Source organism: Alternaria viburni (genome assembly GCF_023758015.1).
Source record: "Alternaria viburni strain BMP 2772 chromosome Unknown scaffold_4, whole genome shotgun sequence".
Classification (NCBI taxonomy): domain Eukaryota; kingdom Fungi; phylum Ascomycota; class Dothideomycetes; order Pleosporales; family Pleosporaceae; genus Alternaria; species Alternaria viburni.
In genome coordinates, this window is record NW_026055773.1 from 287,577 (window position 1) to 305,761 (window position 18,185).

Below are 18,185 nucleotides of genomic sequence, written 5' to 3' on the forward strand. Positions count from 1 at the left end.
CATCAGGGTAATGTATTTCGTGGAGCAGATTCTGGTGGACATTGAGATACTCGGTTATACCACTCAATAACATGTCAGCAACATTCCACGGCATAAGACAAATGACAGAGTATACGGCATTATGGAAGAATGTTTGGCTACATCGGCGTTGTGTAAGCTCTCTGGTGGTGGCGGTATGAAGTTCCAAAGACGAGCGATGCGGAAGGCAAACCCGGAAGCGAAAGGGCTCGTGTTAATATGCACAGCATGGCCATGCAGAAAGATCTTGGACGTGAGCAGTCGTCGTTGGCGTTGATGCAGTACGGAAGGATGTTTGGAAACGGGATGGAGGAGATGAAGTTGGGACGACAGGGCCGTGTTTGAGCCTTCTTAGCGAATGTGGCTTGATTGGACAGAGGCAATCGTGAAGGAGCGACCGGCGCATGGCTCCACACCAGCGCTACGCCGCAGCCACGCATGCAACTTGGCGTATTGATCAGATTTCTGGCTACGGCATCTTCACGGTCAAGCATGACGGCGCGTGACTTGGACACTCGTTCTATTTTGGAACTCACAGAATGCGCAACATCTGGCGATGCTGTTGATGGAATTTCTGGGTGTGAAGTTGGCTCTTGACAGCTGCAGAAGACCAGACTGGGTATGACGTCTTCGCTAGCTGCAGAAACGCGAAATCAAGGCATGACGGCGCCACAGGCGTTCGGACAGCCGTGCGGCGACGTGTTGCTACATAATGGCGGCGTCGCGCATCTCTCCGCGCCTTGAGCACCTCCTCTGCCAGCGACCGACGTGCAGAGGTCGTGTTCCCTTGCGCTCGACAACCCCATCCTGCGACGACCCCAGATGTCACGAGGTCGTGCACCTGCCTTCCTCCACCGTCTGCGGGAATATCGCATGCCAACGAGCGCAAGCCGTGGAACAAAGGACACCCGGCTCGACTTGCGACAACCACTCGAGGACAAACCGGCCCAAAATAACAGACGCTGGCAGTTCGATCTGTTCTAGCGTCTTGTTTTGAGCCCTCTCCCAAAAATCGGCCTGACTGGTCGGGAGTGGCTTGCTCCACTTCTGCGGGCGCGTATTCCGGCCACCATCTTTCCTAGATTTGCCTGTTCTAACTTGAGCCTCACGATCGTGTATGCCCTGCTGAAACTCTCTGGTCGTGCAGGCCTCTTCTCGAGGTATCATTGGTACCGAGTGGAGAGGCCTGCTACTGGTCCTCGCTCTCTCTCGCGGTACGTCGATTCCAGTCATTTTACCCTAGTCGCTGTGAAGTAGATATTCACAGCGGTCTTCCCCACTCCAGGCTCCTTCACCTGGCTGCTTCACTACCACCTTTTCCTATTGCATTGTACGGAGCGTTGGGTTTTCCTATTGTTGTCTATTGTCTTCACATTGCAATACTTCGCCTAATACTTTTTCCTACGTCGCTTCCTTGTCTCTGGAAGACATTCATGACCTAGCTGGCCTACTCCCACGACCGCACTTGTTTACTGCTTATCATCGATCCGAACCTCAGAGTCTAATACGCCCAACAGACCACGTTTCACAGTCATACATCTTCGCCATGGCTTCCTCCGCGAACCAACAGCAACTCTTTCCACCTGTGCCTCCATCTATGTCCGCTGGCGATAGTCATGAGATGCGAGACTACTACCCATCGCAAGATGCACCACGACCTACAATAAACCAGACACCAAACTTCAAACCATACCTCGGCCTTCGAGCTAGGCTCTCACAGATATGGATCAATCGCTGGACGATCCTACTGCTCCTAGTCCTTGTGCGACTACTCATCGCCATCGCAAGCACCGATGCAAGCCTCGTTTCCGCCCGTCGGGAAGCCCTCAGTGCTTGCACCCAAGTCGAGAACATCGGCAGCTCCATGGCCTCCATGCCCCACTACATGGCCAAGGGCGTCAACGAAATGACAGCTTCTGGGGTTGAGAAGGCAATCAGTGGCCTCATGCAAATGCTCGAAATGAGCGTCACTGGTGTCGAAGAGATCATCCTCTTCGTCATTCACATGATGACAAGTACCTACCTCTGCCTAATCACCCTCGCTGTCAGCGGCAGCCTTCACGCCGCTGTGGAAATCGGCGAAGCTATCAACAAACAGCTCGACGAAACCATCGAGTCTGTCACCGAAGACATTGGCGACGCCGTCAAGTCCGTTTCCGACGGCATCAACTCCATCATGGACAAGATCAACTTCAACCTCCCGGGATTCAACAAGCCAGAAATCAACCTGGACGACCAGATCAAGAAGCTCAAATCACTGGAGATGCCTCCTGATATGGCAGAGGGTCTCCAGAAGCTTAACAACTCCATCCCGAACTTCGAACAGGTGCAAAATTTTACGGATGGTATCATTCGCCTGCCTTTCGAAGAGGTCAAGAAGTTGATCCGCGGCATGGACACTTTCGAGTTCGACCGTACAGTTCTTCCCGTGCCACAGAAGGAAGCACTATCTTTCTGCTCCGACGGCAACTCGATCAACGAGTTCTTCGATGATCTGATCGAGCTGGCCTACAACGCACGGAAGATCGCGCTCGGTGTGCTCATCGTCGCCGCCATCCTTGTTTGCGTCCCGATGGCGTGGATGGAAATGCGCCGTTACCGGAAGATGCAAGAACGTGCTGCTCTCTTCGCCGAGGGCCACGATGGTATGGACGTCGTCTATCTCGCGTCCCGGCCAACATCTTCTGGCATCGGCCTGTGGTTCGGTAGGCGCTTTGGCTCAGCTCGTCGACAAGCTGTCATGCGCTGGGCCTGGGCCTACGCCACCTCCATTCCCATGATGTTCTTGATTTCTCTGGGGATCGCTGGTCTCTTTGCATGCTTCTGTCAATACCTCTTGCTCAAGGCCATCGAAGACAAGACCCCAGAGCTCACGGATCAAGTCGCTGACTTTGCTGGAAAAGTAGTTGAATCGATGAACAACGCGTCCATGGCATGGTCTAACGGCGTTAACGGCGCCGTCGCTGACTTGGACAACACGATCAACGACGACATTTTCGGCTGGGTAAACACCAGTACGACGGCAGTCAACGACACCCTCAACTCGTTTGTGGATCAGATGAGCACCACGCTCAACGACACGTTCGGTGGCACTGTACTTTACGACCCGATCAAGGAAGTTCTCAACTGCCTGATCGGCCTGAAGATCGCCAGCTTCCAAAGTGGCCTCACTTGGGTCCAAGAGCACGCCCACGTTAACTTCCCCGGCGTTGCAAACGACACGCTATCTATTGGAGCCCTTGCTGAGCAAAGCGACTCAGACTCTGCCAACCAACTGCTCGCTGATCCCAACGGCAAAGCAAAGGACGAGATCACCGAAGCTGTCGAACGCGTTATTGACAAGCTGATGAGCGGCATTCAAACCGAAGCGCTCATCTCTACCGCCCTGATCCTCATTTGGCTCTTCATTGCCCTCGGCGGCCTTGTCTACGCTTCGACCCATCTCTTCCGCCGTGACGATCCAGAACTCGGACGTAATCCCTATGTCGTCGATCCCGCTTTCGACCGCGAGCCCAAGCCCAGCGCCGATTACCCCACCACCGCGCCGCCGCAATACGTGCCCAACGACTACAACGTGAATAAAGCAGCGCCTTACACGCTTGCACCCCGACCTTTTTCTACATTCGAATCTGGCGACAACATCGAGCCAGCAACAGAGAAGGTCGGCCGAGTTGGGTTACGCGCGGTGACCGACTCCGCACGCCCAGGGCATCTACGCACAAGCAGCCATGGTCAGCTCGCTGATCCCTCACCTGCCGACGACCGTTCCGGTCCGTTCTCCGACCCCCATCAATACACTCAGTCGCCCTATCCGCAGGAAAAACAGCAGCAGAACCCGTTCATCTAAGATCCGTATTTTGTCGAAAACACTTGTAAGCCAGTCGGCAACCACCTGACCTTTCGGCTTGCCTTCTGCGTCAACCGGCCAACGACTGGTCTTACTACTAGACAAGCCTACGAACCTGACCGACCTGCGATGAGCCGTAATTGCTCAGACCGAACCTTGCGTTTGAAGTTTTCTTTTCCCCTTCCTTTCACGATGATGCGATAACACGCTCTCTGGGGAAGGGGTTCGGGCACATGCATACCGCGTTGATGAAGCTTGCTTCTCCGCTGTGCATGTGCCGGTGTTTCGATTCTTACATTTTGGCCTTTTTCTCAATATACCCCAAACCACGATGTAATTCTCTTTGTGTTTATTTGTCTTGTGTTACTGCTCTCTCTTGCGAGTGCGTGTTGGATTGATATCCCCTCATCGCCAAAAGTTTGACAGCGAAGCTCTGCAGACAAACTACTTTTGTAACTTTCCATTACTCTCCTTGCTACCTGAGATGTTTTGTGTGTTTGTCTGCAGATGTCCTTCCATCAAATGATGAGGTTTTGTGTATATCTCCTTGAGTATGTCTGTTCCCGAGGTCCCTTACGCCCGATCCTCTGTCCAGCCCTCCTACATCCCCGTTTCCCTTGCCCTTCATTCCCACACCTCGACGCTGCATCGCCGCCGCACCCCGCCTCGCCGTGGCTTGCCCGCTTGGCGCGCTGCACAGGCGACCTCTTGGTGTGCATGATGATTGTGGTTCGAGGCTGCAACGGGGGTAGTGCTGTGTTTGCTGGACACGAACCGGCAATATGTGGATATGACTCGCTCATTCGCCACGCCCCTCCGACTCCTGTTTTGGCTCACCAGCCCACTTCTGGCTTTGTATGCTTTGCACCCGTTGCTTGTGGCTGCGTGTTTGGGGGTCAAGAGGAGGGGTTGATGTGCTGATTGGTAACAAGCGTTGTGCTTTCCTCCTGTTTTCCTTTCTTCCAGTGCTTTCTGAGAGGGCCGCGTTGGGAGAGATAGGGAAGACATGTTGACGTTGAAAGCCGACATTTTTGTGTTTGTTTGTACGGGTGGAAGCATCCTCGTCCCTCTGGATGAAGGGTTGGTTTCTGCTGTGTTCTTCCTTTAGAACCGCCGCTTGAGTTGATCCTGGAGGCGCTTGCGCCCGGGACCTGTTATTGCAGGCGTTTTTCTGGGATGTTGGTGGTTGGTTGCTGGATAGCCCGAAAGAGCCCCCACTCGAGTGGTGTGTCTGTGGGTGTGAAAAATGAGGGAGAGATGGTCCCGCCGCATGACGGGCCAACGGTAGAAATTTCAAATATCCTCCCTTATCCTGTTACTGCACAGTCATGTTTGAAGTTGTTTTCCCACTCGCTCAACCAGCATCACCCACTCTCATTCTGTAACTCGCTCAGATGCCTATTAACCGGGCGAGCATCTTAGGTAGATTAGATAGATTATCAATGCAAAGCATCTGATCTCGATATCAACTTTCGTAGTGATGGCTGGAAACTGTTGGTTGAAGCAGTCAAGTGTCCGAGAGTGATGTGGCTGCACGTGGCTGGCTGGACCCTGGCCAAAGCTCCGCGGCAATGACGATGACCGCCGAGCTCCAGGCGCATCCCAGGCACCCATGAAGCTTGCAGCACCGTCGCATAGCGGCATAACCATGGCCAAATGAAGTCGCAGTCGATACAATAGCCACAATGCTCTCTGCATTCACCGCCCGACCCATCGTCGAGCTCAAGCAGCGCGACAAGTCAAAGATCGAGTCCATCCTCGCATATGGTACAGCGCCCGCCTGCAGCATCTCCCCAGCCTACTAACACAACCAGGCGACCGCGTGCTCGTAGGCTTGAACACGGGTGCTCTGCGCATCTACCGCGTAAACGATCAGATTGAGGATGTAGACCCCGACCGCAAGCAGAACGGCGACCCGAACGGTGAAAGCGACGCACCTGCCACGCCAAAAGCCAGACCCGCCGACCTCCTACGCGAAGAGGAGAAGTTCTCGCGACGCCCGATACAACAGCTTGCGATTATCAAGGAAGCGAATATCCTGGTCTCGCTGTCGGACAACTATGTCTCGATCCACGACATTCAGACGTACCAGTTGCAGGAGAAGCTCGAGAAGACACGGGGTGCGACCACGTTCGCTGCGGCAAGCAACATCGTCAAGGACCCCTCGACTGGCATTCCGTCCATCGTGAGCCACCTGGCTGTCGCCGTGAAGCGGAAGATCATACTGTGGACATGGCAGGACATGGAGCTGACGGGCGACGCGGTGGAGATCTCGCTCATTGCGTCCGTCAAGAGCCTGACATGGGCGACAGGCACCAAGATAGTCGCTGGCATGGATCCCGGCTTCGTAATGGTCAACATCGAGACGCAGGAGGTGCAGGACATCATCAAGCCAGGCGCGTTGGCTGAGAACGGGAGTCAGGGCGGAGCACGCTTCGGCGCTGTTTCGTCGTCAGGCATGGGATACATGGGCATGGGTAGTTGGGTGCCGAAGCCGCTCGCGACACGACTTGGAGAGGGCGAGATGCTGTTGGCGAAAGACGTCAACAGCCTGTTCATCGATACAGATGGGAACGCCCTCGAGAAGCGACAAGTACCCTGGCACTCCGCCCCCGAGACCATCGCATATTCGTACCCATACATGCTCACGCTGCTACCACCTTCGAAGGGTAGTCTGGAAGTCAGGAATCCGGATACCCTAAGCCTACTACAGACAATCGCACTACCCAACGTCAGCTTCCTTCACGTACCGCAGCCGAACATCAGCTTAGCCCATGCCGGAAAGGGTTTCCTTGTCGCGAGCGATCGATCGATATGGCGCATGGGGGCACAGAGCTACGAGACACAGATTGATGAGCTGGTCGCTCATGGGCGTTACGACGAGTCGCTCAGTCTCCTCAACATGCTGGAAGATACCCTGCTTCTTGACAAGGAGGAGAGGGTGCGGGAGATACAGATACTGAAGGCGCAGGCCTTGTTCGACCAGCGGAAGTACCGTGAGGCCATGGAGCTGTTTGTCGATGCAAAGGCCCCGCCTGAGCGCGTCATCGCGATGTACCCCAGGTCTATCGCTGGTAACTTAGCACCAGAAGAGAGCGTCAAGGGTGATGGAAGCGTGGCGGATGAGGAAGAACCGAATGGAGAGAAACCAACGAAAGAACAAGAAGAAAGCACACCAGCTCCTGTAGCCACGATCGGGCGGTCGATGATGGGCCGGTTTGGAGTCGGAGGACATAAGAAGGTCGATTCAGACGCTGCATCTATTCGCACCAACTCTGCCAAAGACGATACCATGGAACCAGCAAGCGTAAAGAAGAGGCCAACCGACCCCTCCCATCCCGACAAAGCGGCCGCAGAGAAAGAGTTCAAAGACTCCGTTCGTGCTCTGCAGTCTTTCCTCACGCAATGTCGCGTCCAGATAAAGCGCTACATCGACACGGACGGTAACCTCAAAGAACCCCTCCCCACACCTAGCGGCAGCCAACTCGAAGCCGAAAAGCCACCCTTCCACATCTTCATCGAAGAATCCTCCCTCCAACCTCCCGTCGATTGGAAAGCAAAACTGCTCGAAGTCGCCCAACTCGTCGACACAACCCTCTTCCGCGCGTACATGATCGCCAACCCCAGCGTAGCCGGCTCCCTGTTCCGCCTCCCCAACTTCTGCGAACCAGACGTCGTGCAAGAGAAGCTCTACGAAACAGGTCGCTACGCCGATCTAATCGACTTCCTCCACGGCAAGAAACTACACCGCCAGGCCCTAGAACTCCTCGAAAAATTCGGCAAGAACGAAGCCGACGAAGAAGTCTCACCTGCACTGCAAGGACCGCAAAGGACCGTTGGATACCTACAAGCCCTGCCCCCCGAACTCATCGACCTCATCCTCGAATACGCAGAATGGCCCCTCCGCACCGACCCCGCCCTCGGCATGGAAATCTTCCTCGCTGATACCGAAAACGCCGAAACCCTGCCTCGCGACCGCGTTTTGGAGTTTCTGCAAAACATTGATTTGAAACTGGCGGTTCGGTATCTCGAACACATTATCGAGGAGCTGAATGAGCTGAATGTGGATTTCCACCAGCGCCTTGTGGATTTGCTGTTGGAGAGGTTGAAAAAAGGAGATAAGGGGGAAGGAGGGGAGGGGCAGGGCAAGTTTGAGAGTGAGGAGGAGAAGAGGGATTGGAAGGAGAGGTTGGAGGGGTTTTTGAAAAAGGGGAATGCGCAGTATAATCGGTATAGGGTGTTTCAGCAGCTTCCTGCGAATGGTATGTTTGATCTTGAGATGAGGGGGTGGGAGATTGAGGGGATTCTGCTAACGAGAGGTACAGATCCGGATTACTACGAAGCGAGAGCTATTGTGCTGAGTAAAATGGGGAGTCACAAGCAGGCACTGGCGATTTACGTGTTTCAGTTGAAGGATTACCAGAAAGCTGAGGAGTACGTCCTTCCTTCATTCCTTCCCATCCACTCCACTACCATCCACTACTATCTCGCAACATCTCACTAACCCACCCACCACAGATACTGCAACCAAGTCTACACCGCACTCCCCACCTCTACCTCCTCCTCACGCCCCCACTCCCCCCTCACAACCCGCGGCACAATCGAAGACACCGACCTCTCAATCTACCACGTCCTCCTCTCCCTCTACCTCCAACCCCCACCCCCCCACCCCCCAAACTGGCCCCCGGCCCTATCCCTCCTCTCAAAACACGGCGCCCGCCTCCCCGCCGCCACGACCCTCGATCTCATCCCCCCTTCTCTCCCCGTCAAGGACCTAGAATCTTATTTCTTTGGCCGCATCCGCAACGCTAATTCCTTGCTCAATGAAGAGAGGATCACAGCGAGGTTGAGGGGCGTGGAGAAGGTGGGTGTGGAGAGGGCGGTGTTGTTGGGGGGCGAGGAGAAGAGGGATGCGTATGGCAGGTTGGTGCCGGGCGGGTTGAACAGGAGGGTGGTGATTGATGAGGAGAGGCATTGTAGTGTTTGTCATAAGAGGTTTGGGGGGAGTGCGATTAGGGTGTTTCCGGATAATGGGGTTGTGCATAGTGGGTGTGCGAGGGGGGGTGTTGGTGTTGGTGCTGGTGCTGGTGGTGGGTTTGGAGGGAGTGCGGGGAGGAGGACGGGGGGTGCGGGGTGGCGGTAGGTTTGGTCTTGTCGTGTGGTATAGTATAGCCCAGAAGAGGTTGTCGTTAAAATGTATATCCGTTCAGAATGCGCCTTCTTCATGCAAGAGACTCTCAGTCTTCATCAACGACTTCCTCGCCATATGTCTCCTCGTCTTTTGCGTCGTCGGCGGCTTTGTCGTCGGCCATTTTTTGCGTTAGGAATGCGTTTACGTCTGCCTGGAGGGTCTTGAGGGACGAGGAGAGGGTGTCGAGGTATGCGACGCGATCGGTGGTTGTGGGTGGTGAGGCGAGTGCGGGGAGTTCGGAGGTGAAGGTTTGGGGGTCCGAGGTCGGGGATGTGTAGGTCGCTGTTAGGGAGGGCATGTTGGGTGGTGAGTTCCAGCGGATGATATTTTCGGAGTAGGGATGGATATGTAATTGGTGTATGGGAGTGTTGGAGTGAAGGAGTTAGTTAATCGAAGATAGGCGGGGTCAAGCGGCTCGGGGTGGAGACAGCACGGCCACGCGACGTCGATCCATCAACGGCGCATGTAACAGTGGCAGTGACACCTCCACCTGAGCTTGGATAACGCTGTATCTGCTACTCTCTCCATGCAGGCCATGAGGGAATACGACTAGACACGAATTTCTGCTTCCCTCCTCCCCGTATTCACTTTCCATCCGTCCCGTGTGTGCAGGCCAGACGTACAGCCACCGCCTCTACACCCTGTCCCTGCAAACAGCCACACTGTCGCAAAAGCAACCCACGCGGTAATACGAGAGGACCTGCAGTGCGACGGCCCACGATGGCGCCCTCTTCACCCCCTCCCCAGACGCCATCCATCCACACGCCCTCGATTCACCGCCCCTCGCTCGACGACTCCGACTCGGACGGCTCCCACGCCACGCTGCAGCAGCAACAACAACAACAACAGCGCCGCTCTCCCCTGCCCGCCTCGATACTCTCGCCCTCGTCCGCAAAGTCGCCGACATCAGCAGACTCGCGCGGCGCCCCAGCGCAGAACTACTCGCGGCCCGGCATTGTGCGCGATGCAACACAGAGCCAGAGTCACATTGGCGCGCATCTAGGACACCGCCCCCGCCAGCGCTCCCAGGGCTACTTCGAGCCCAGTCTGAGTTCCATGAAGGAGGGCTCTATACGGGACCGCGACAATACCATGGCCTCGCAGACCCATCTTACCGCCTCGCAGATCGCCGCCCAGGCCGCATATGCCTCGAACCCCCAGCACAATCGCAAGCGCTCCACCACGATACCCGCTCCGAACGAAGCTGCGCCTGCAGGACGGGGCCAGCCCATGAGTCCGCCGCCTGTGCCGGCGCAGGTCACGTTTAGGACGAATGGCATTACGTACTCGAATGGTGTCGGGGGAGGCAGGATGGCCGCCACGAGCGCTGCGAACGCGGCGTTTCCACGGAGTCCGCTCAACTCGCCTGGCATTGAAGGGACACAACAACCACACGCGTCGCCTAAGTTGGTTTCGACGCCCGAGCCACCGCAGCTGCAGAAGCCAAAGGAGGGGAAGAGCAGGATAGGCGGGAAGCTGTTCTCGTCCAAGCCGAAGAACATCAAGGTGGACAATAGGTTGGATGGCAAACACCAGGCCCTACCGTCGCCGGGCAAGATCGGCATTGGCATTCATAGCTCGCAGGCGCTGAATCGCATGATGATGGCGGGGTCGACGACGAGCTTGGTTGATTCGGTGACAAATAGCAGTAATGCTTCCTTGTACTCTTCTGCCAACGCGTCGACATCCACGCTAGTACCTCCACGGAATGATTCTCTACCCGAGAGGAAAGAGGAGAAGCATAAACACCACTTCTTGTCACGACAGAAGAACAAGTTGAAAGACCAGGATGGCTTCGCACTGCCATTGTCGTCTGCCAGCAGTAATTCCAAGCCTACAAATCCCAGCGCACCAGAGCCGCTGTATTCCTTTGCTGCACCTTCATCGCCAGGGCATTCAAGTAGTTTTGCAAATTCAGTAACCGGTCTGGATCTCCGGCACGGTGGACGCCATCTACGACGAGCGAAGAAGGAAGAGAAGGCCGCCGCATTCCTAGACGCGCAACTTGAACCCCCATACCGAGAGCGGAATCAGTCGTTTAGCACCGAGCGATCAGAATGGCCGTCCCTAGCCAGCAGCATAACCACAACCCCCAACATGAGCACGCCCAGCCAAACTATCTCTCACACAACAGAGATGCTTCACCTGGGCAGCTCCTTCGGCATCAACGGCCTCTCTCCCGATGACGCCTGGCCACTCTTAAAAGCACGAGTGCTTCTAATATTCGAAGGAGAAGACCCCCGTCCCCCCGTCGAAGATTTCAACGCCCTAGTAACCGTGCACATAAAACGCTGCATCCACAAACGGTCCCCCATAATCCTCATCGAAGACCTAAACGAACTCCTCCAAACCGGCTTCGGCTCTCTCGACCAAACCCTCCGCCACGTCCCCGACGACCGCCTCATCCCGCACCTGGTAGAAATGTGGCTCGTAGTCTTCACCACCATCCTCCCCTTCCTGCAAGCCGTCTTCCTCCCCCTCGACCTCGAGTTCAGAGGCAGCGGCATCATGACGAGTGCCCAGGCAGGCGAGTTCTGGGGCGTCATGTTGCCTGACGAGATGAATACCAAGAGTCCGGAACATCGGAATATACCTATACTTGGGGAGCTGGAGGTTAGGAGGATTACGCTGCTCATGTTTAGGGATATTGTTATTCTGCCGAGGTATGAAGCGCTTATGGCGATTTTCTCGCGGCTTAGTCTGGAGAATCTTAATGCGGGGTTGGAGAGTCCGAGTCCGATTCCGGATCATAGGCCGGGGACGGCGGGGAGTGGGTTTGGGGGCGCGGGGGAGAGACAGAGTGGAGGGGGGGAGATGGGGAGTCTGAATTCGACGAGTACGTCGAGTGCGGGCTATCTGGAGAGTACGACGAGTATGACGAGTTCGACATTCGCAAACAGCACACGCTCACGCGCAACATCGAATACTTCCGCTGGCTCCTTCTCCTCAAACCCATCCTCCCACCCGCCGCCACATTACCACCCCCAATCACTCCACCACCCTACCTCCTCCTCAAACGCCCAGCATGCACTCCACCCAACAATATCCCACCTCCACCCACCCCCAACATCCCACAGCAACTTCGCTTCAAACTCCAACGCCCCCTCCTCCCTCCGCCAAACCCCCATGGACAGCACCAAAGTCACCGAAACAGTCGGCCGCATGCTGCAATGCGTGTCCGTACTCGTCTCTCTACAGTCTAGCGATGATGCGCAGGAGAAAATCGGGCGCCTGAATAAGGAGTTGAAGTATAATTGGTTGGGGAGGGGGAGGACGGGGAGGCAGAGACAGGGGTTTGTGGGGCCGAGGGGAGGGACGAGGACGGGGTTGGGGATGGGTGTTGGGATGGGGAATGTGGGCGGAGGGGGTGTGAGCGTGGCTGGGGTGGGTGCGTAGGGGCAGAGGATTGGGAGGATTGGATAGGTGGTGTTGTATGTGTACGTTTTGTGTTTTGTTCTTTCTTCTGTTTGAAAGATACGTCGGTGGATTGCGTGTGTAGACCGCGCCGGCGTTTGGTGTCTTTCTTCGTCTTGTCCTGTCTGGGTCCTAGGTTATTGGTCGTTGTTCAAAGACGTGTACGACATATGTGTCTGACGAAGCTCGAAGATATGCAAACAAGCAAATCCACCATCCTCACTCCCCATACCAACCCCTCTCTACCAAGGCAACTCCTCCCCACTCCTATGGAAAAACTTCCCCGTACTCTCCATCCCCTTCTTACCCAACACATCCCACAGCCCCCTCGCCGCCTCTTCCGGTTCCACCGCCCCGGGCACATCTGCTCCCTCCTTATGTCGCGGATCTAGATCCGTCTTCACAATCCCCGGATGCAGCACCAACACCACCACACCCTCATCTCTCAAATCCACACTCAAACTCTTAAACAAACTATTGACCCCCGCTTTACTCGCGCGATACGCATACTGGCCTCCGGACGAGTTATCCTTCATGCTACCCACACGACTCGACACCACTGCGATCTTTGGGGAAGACGCCCTGAGGATATTGGGCAACAGCGCTTGCGTCAACAAAAGCGGGCCAAAAGTATTCACCGCAAACGTTCTCTGCAGTCCATCCAAATCAACCGTGCGGAGCGCATCGTCCTCAGGTCTTTCCATAACACCAGCGACGTGGAGGACGAGGTCTATGGTTGTGTCTGCGTCGATGCACTGCGCGAAAGACTGGATTGATAAAAGCGAGGAAACGTCGAGCTGGTGGGTTTCGCAGGGAAGCGAGGTTAGGGTTAGACCGAGGGTTTGGTCTGTTGCTAGGACGGTGTAGGCCTAGATGGGGGCTTGTTAGGCTGTTGGAGGGAGAGAGGGGAATGGAGATGGATGGGGGTTTTGCGGACTTCGTTGATGAGGATTCTGGAGAGGGCGTGGCCGATGCCGGAGTTTGCTCCTGTTATGAGGGCTGTTGGCATGGTGGTTGTGATGGCAATTTTGGTGTTAGTCTGGTTGAAACTCTAGTTTAGGGAGGATGGAAGGATCTAGTGAAATCGGATATTGTTCGCTATCTAGATTTCTACGTCGAGATGATGGACGTTGTTATACATGTAGGCAATGGCCTATGACGTTGATGACGTCTATCTTACAACGTAGCAAACCTATCGTTACCCCTGTATCTAGTGACCGTGAGATGAGTGTGCTAGGTGCTTCATTCGTGACATGCAAGACCACAATACTTTCAAGGCCGAGGAAAGTCGATGGATCTGTATTAAGTGGCTCGTGGTAGTCTCAATGGCCGCGCGATACCGAATCTAGCTAGTCCACACTCCAGTGTCCAGCAGCGGGGATCTTGCGACCTACCCAACAGCCCAACGCAAAAGAACCACCACTCAATGCGCAAACCGAAAGTCCAACCGCCTATTCCCCTCATCCTCCGTAGTCTCCAAATACCCCTCCTTCTCCTCCCTCGTCATACCCTCCCAAACCGCATCTCTCTTCCTATTAACATGCACATAATACACCTTCGCCCCAACAAACAACAAAAAATTATACGCACAAACCGCAAGTAGAACCTTATTCCCCCTCCGATAAAGCGGCTTATCATCGTCGCGATAAATATTCTGACTAATGATACTACTCGCCTGGACACACATGTTGTACAGCGCACTTGCTACCGTACGCGTGCGCACTGCGCCAGCGTTGCGCGATGTGATGGCGACGAGGATAGCGTGGATATACGGGTGTCCGACGAGGAGGGTGGATAGAACCCAGCGTGACCAGGGCGACGCGGTTGCAGGCAGGAGTTCCAGCGCGATGAGTAGGGGTAAGGCCCAGATCTGCGATATCAGGCCGACGAGGAAACGTTGGTTGAAGCGCTCGGATATGTAGGTCCAGAAGAGGAGTTGTAGGATGAAGAGGACGTATGCGGGGATCTGGGGTGTGTGTTAGTCGTAGTAGGAAGATAGGAAGATAGGAAGATGGGAAGGGGGTGCTTACAGTGAGGAGATTGGTTTCGAAGGTGCCGAAGCCGAGGGAACGGAGTTGGAGCGTGAGATATGCTGTTGAGGGTGTTGTTGGTATTGTCCATGATAAGCCGAGTAGGTAGATTGGCCACATGTGATAGTCCCTGAGACAATCCCATAGCATGCGGAAGCTCAGACCTTGTCTGTTGTGCATGTCGCCTTTGCTAGGGTCATCCCTCAGTATGCGGTTTACCATGATCTTCTCTTCTCTCTCATTGAACCATCCGTCTTTTCCACGGAACGGATTCCACGCCTTACTCGCAGTCTGTGTCGGACTGGGTGGCAGGTAGAACCAAGATGCAATACCGATGCAGCCTGTCAGCATGCCCTCGAGAGCGAACAACCAACGCCATCCCTCCATGCCATTGTGTCCGCGCAGACGCAAGATGCCAAAGGCGAAGAATGCAGAGACAATCTGAGTAGACTGGTAGCTCACCCAGAACCAACTCAACCGCCCCGGTAACTCCCACCCCGTATAAAAATAACTGAGGTAAAGAATATTATCCGGAATGAAACCACCCTCAATCAACCCCAACAGCGCACGGCAAGCAAAAAACGAACTCCGTCCGCTCAGGAAAGCTTGAAAGCTAGCCACAAGACTCCAGCTGACCATCTGAACAGGAATCCAATTGTCGGGGCCGAGCTTCTTGCTGATGAGTTGCGAGGGTAGTTCAGCGCATAGGAAGCAGAGGTAGAAGATGGTCTGCCCGTAGTTGTAGTCGTTGGTGTTCATGCCGAGGTCGTCGAGCATGTTGTCGCTCAGGGCTTGCGATATGTTGCCTCGGTCGAGTTGGAGGGCGAAGAACATCAGGCAGGCCCAGGTGCAGATGCGCTTGTCGATCTGGGGTAGGTCAGCGTGGGCTCCGTTGATCTTTGAAGCATAATATTGTTTACCTTGCGCACGAGACGCTTTTCTTCTGGCTTGTCCCAGACGAAGTCCGGATCGTATCGATGGATGCCTTCGTAGGAATCGACGGGCCTGTTTCGGTCTTTTCCGATGTCTGAAGATATGAAGGTCGTGCCATATCTTGTTTTGGTACCGGATGTGCTGGCTGCCGTGTCGCTGTTGTTGTCGCTTTCCGCAGTGTCGAGAATCACTTTGCTATCGACGGGGTAGTCGTCAGCAGTATCATTGCCGACCATCTTGAAACTTGAGCTGCTCTTTAAGGTCAATGAAGTACTCTCATACTGAGAATGCTATGAGGAAGCGCTTTCATTATATCTGTCGGCGCTCTCTCGCTCGTTGACCCACGCGATAACCATCCCATGCGCAGAGCTTCCGGACTTGCATCGTTCAGAGAAACAGTTTCGCAATTTTGCTAGCGTTGCAACGCACGATGACCGTGTATCCACCGACTGTCAATGCATCTTCGCCATCTTTGCGCCTCTCGGTTACACTTGGATTCTGATACTGGCCGCGGAACTGACAGCGGCAATCGTGCCGCCAAATCTAACGAGCACGCAAACGGTGGATGTTATTTCGCAGCGGGGTCGAGCGGTTCTGTGCAGCATATCTGGAGTTGATTCGTCGTAGTCTCTTTCGATGATGGATTGCGTGATTGGCTGGGGTGTTGGCGACATAGATATGGAACACCATATCCGCCACTACTGCAACGGTGCGTTCGGAGATAATACTGACGCCAGAGTCTTGGTATATTCGACATCGCGCGGGATGGTTCGGTTGCAAGAAGCCTTGCACAACTCGTTGGTCTTTGCTGCTCGCGGTTAGTCTGGTGTAGGAAGAAAGTATGAAGCAATACAGTGCATGCTTGATGCAATATGATCGCACGCTGATTGATTGGGGCATATCCCGGCAGTCAATCTCACTGGATCGCCAAGATAGATTACTTGACTGCGACATCCGATGATTGTGGCAACTTGACGTTGAGTTCGCAAGAGCGGGGTTGTGCGTAGCCAATGTCGAGTCGCAATGAAGCATTGCTACTCACAATTATGATTCAGTTCGTACATATAAGGCCGCTTCATAGGTGATGTGTCAGACTTCAAATTGACGCTCCTCACCATCACCCTACGTGATATCGTTAGATAGCAACATGGCTCCCGCACTCATCGAAGAAGTCACCGAACAGACTACTGTCGGCTACAAGTCTGGAGTCGGTCAGTACAAAGAAGCTGCCTTTGGTGGCCCGAAGGTCTTCCAGAAGGAACTCGAGCTGCGCGGGACTGACAAGCATGCGCCTGCCAAGTATCCGCACTACCTCCCGACCTGGGACAATGAGAAGGGCAGGAAGTGAGTATCGCCATACCGTCAATGGTGCCGGAGACTAATCAGCGACTCAGATACCCACCATGGGAGCCATTCGAGCACACTGAACACGGAAAAGATGCCGACCCTTCGTTTCCTAACCTCTTGGCGAACGCGACTGTCGCCGATATCACAGCAAACATCGGCGCTGAAGTCCATGGCATCCAGCTAAGCAAGCTGACGGATGCCGGAAAAGATGAACTCGCACTGTTTGTCGCCCAGAAAAAGGTCGTAGCGTTCCGCGATCAGGACTTCGCAGACATCCCAATCAAAGACGCACTCGCTTTCGGTGGATACTTCGGTCGACACCATATCCACCCTACATCAGGTGCTCCTGAGGGCTATCCTGAGGTCCATCTCGTCCATCGAGGTACTGACGACACCACGGCGCGAGACTTCTTTGAAGAGCGGACGAACTCGATTACGTGGCATTCAGATGTGACGTATGAGAAGCAGCCACCTGGTACTACATTCCTGTATGTCCTTGACGGGCCAGCGGCGGGGGGTGATACTTTGTTCGCGAACCAAGCGGTAGCGTATAACAGACTCTCGCCAGAGTTCAGGAAGCGACTGCACGGCTTGAAAGTCGTTCACTCAGGTAAGCCTCGACGCCAAACAACGCGCTGCAAAAGATACTAACACCAACTCAGCCGTCGAGCAAGCCGACAACAGCAAAAATCGAGGCGGCATCGTGCGTCGCGACCCAGTAACCTCAATCCACCCGCTCGTGCGGACACATCCTGCGACAGGCGAGAAAGCGCTCTTCGTGAACCCCCAATTTAGCCGACGCATCGTAGGCTACAAGAAAGAGGAGTCGGATTTCTTACTCAACTTCCTGTACGATCATATCGCGAAAGGACAAGACTTCCAGGCACGCGTCAAGTGGACGTCGGGTACGGTTGTGGTTTGGGATAATCGCGTTACGGCGCACAGTGCGTTGCTCGACTGGGATGATGGCGCGCGCAGGCATTTGGCGAGGATTACGCCGCAGGCTGAGGCTCCGTTTGAGACAGATGTTGAAGAGCGGAAGGCGGCTGGCTTTGAGTATTAGTAGTGTTAGTGTGCGATGATAAATGAAGTTGTTATTGCCCTCGAGGGTTGACATGTTCAGAGGTCATGCGACAGGTGGCCCCAGAGGTACCGCGTCATTCTTTGGAGCTGCCATCGGAACTTCGCTGAGTCGCCTGGAAGTATTGTTGAGTGAACATAAAAGAGGAAATTGCATCAATGGCTGGGCGACATTGCCAGTGACGTTGTCCTAGTTGAACCCGTTGACAAATGGCGAGGTTGGGAAAGGAAGGAGACACGCCAGATCGCATACGTCATAGCTGGCGCGGAGGAAAGCCCGCGAACACTCACTTGCCCAGAACGCCCCTATCAACGGAAAGCCTAG

General features: G+C 54.7%; 6 protein-coding genes across 6 annotated transcripts; 4 read left to right on the forward strand and 2 right to left on the reverse strand.

The window, feature by feature from the left end:
* Positions 1–1,564: 1,564 nt before the first annotated feature.
* J4E79_002346 (uncharacterized protein) lies at positions 1,565–3,865 on the forward strand (the record flags this gene model as incomplete). The annotated part of the gene is made up of 1 exon (XM_049351246.1): positions 1,565–3,865. One exon carries the CDS (start codon positions 1,565–1,567, stop codon positions 3,863–3,865), a length of 2,301 nt encoding a protein of 766 aa, XP_049213884.1.
* A 1,685-nt stretch (positions 3,866–5,550) lies between these two features.
* On the forward strand, positions 5,551–9,008 carry J4E79_002347 (uncharacterized protein; the record flags this gene model as incomplete). Its single annotated transcript, XM_049351247.1, has 4 exons — positions 5,551–5,632; positions 5,680–8,127; positions 8,191–8,299; positions 8,384–9,008. 4 exons carry the CDS (start codon positions 5,551–5,553, stop codon positions 9,006–9,008), a joined length of 3,264 nt encoding a protein of 1,087 aa, XP_049213885.1.
* Positions 9,009–9,102: 94 nt separating this feature from the next.
* Positions 9,103–9,354, reverse strand: J4E79_002348 (uncharacterized protein; the record flags this gene model as incomplete). Its single annotated transcript, XM_049351248.1, has 1 exon — positions 9,103–9,354. One exon carries the CDS (start codon positions 9,352–9,354, stop codon positions 9,103–9,105), a length of 252 nt encoding a protein of 83 aa, XP_049213886.1.
* Positions 9,355–9,776: 422 nt separating this feature from the next.
* J4E79_002349 (uncharacterized protein) lies at positions 9,777–12,452 on the forward strand (the record flags this gene model as incomplete). Its single annotated transcript, XM_049351249.1, has 2 exons — positions 9,777–11,919; positions 12,199–12,452. 2 exons carry the CDS (start codon positions 9,777–9,779, stop codon positions 12,450–12,452), a joined length of 2,397 nt encoding a protein of 798 aa, XP_049213887.1.
* Positions 12,453–13,893: 1,441 nt separating this feature from the next.
* On the reverse strand, positions 13,894–15,669 carry J4E79_002350 (uncharacterized protein; the record flags this gene model as incomplete). The annotated part of the gene is made up of 3 exons (XM_049351250.1): positions 13,894–14,436; positions 14,501–15,367; positions 15,421–15,669. 3 exons carry the CDS (start codon positions 15,667–15,669, stop codon positions 13,894–13,896), a joined length of 1,659 nt encoding a protein of 552 aa, XP_049213888.1.
* A 911-nt stretch (positions 15,670–16,580) lies between these two features.
* Positions 16,581–17,843, forward strand: J4E79_002351 (uncharacterized protein; the record flags this gene model as incomplete). The annotated part of the gene is made up of 3 exons (XM_049351251.1): positions 16,581–16,777; positions 16,828–17,390; positions 17,443–17,843. 3 exons carry the CDS (start codon positions 16,581–16,583, stop codon positions 17,841–17,843), a joined length of 1,161 nt encoding a protein of 386 aa, XP_049213889.1.
* Positions 17,844–18,185: the final 342 nt, after the last annotated feature.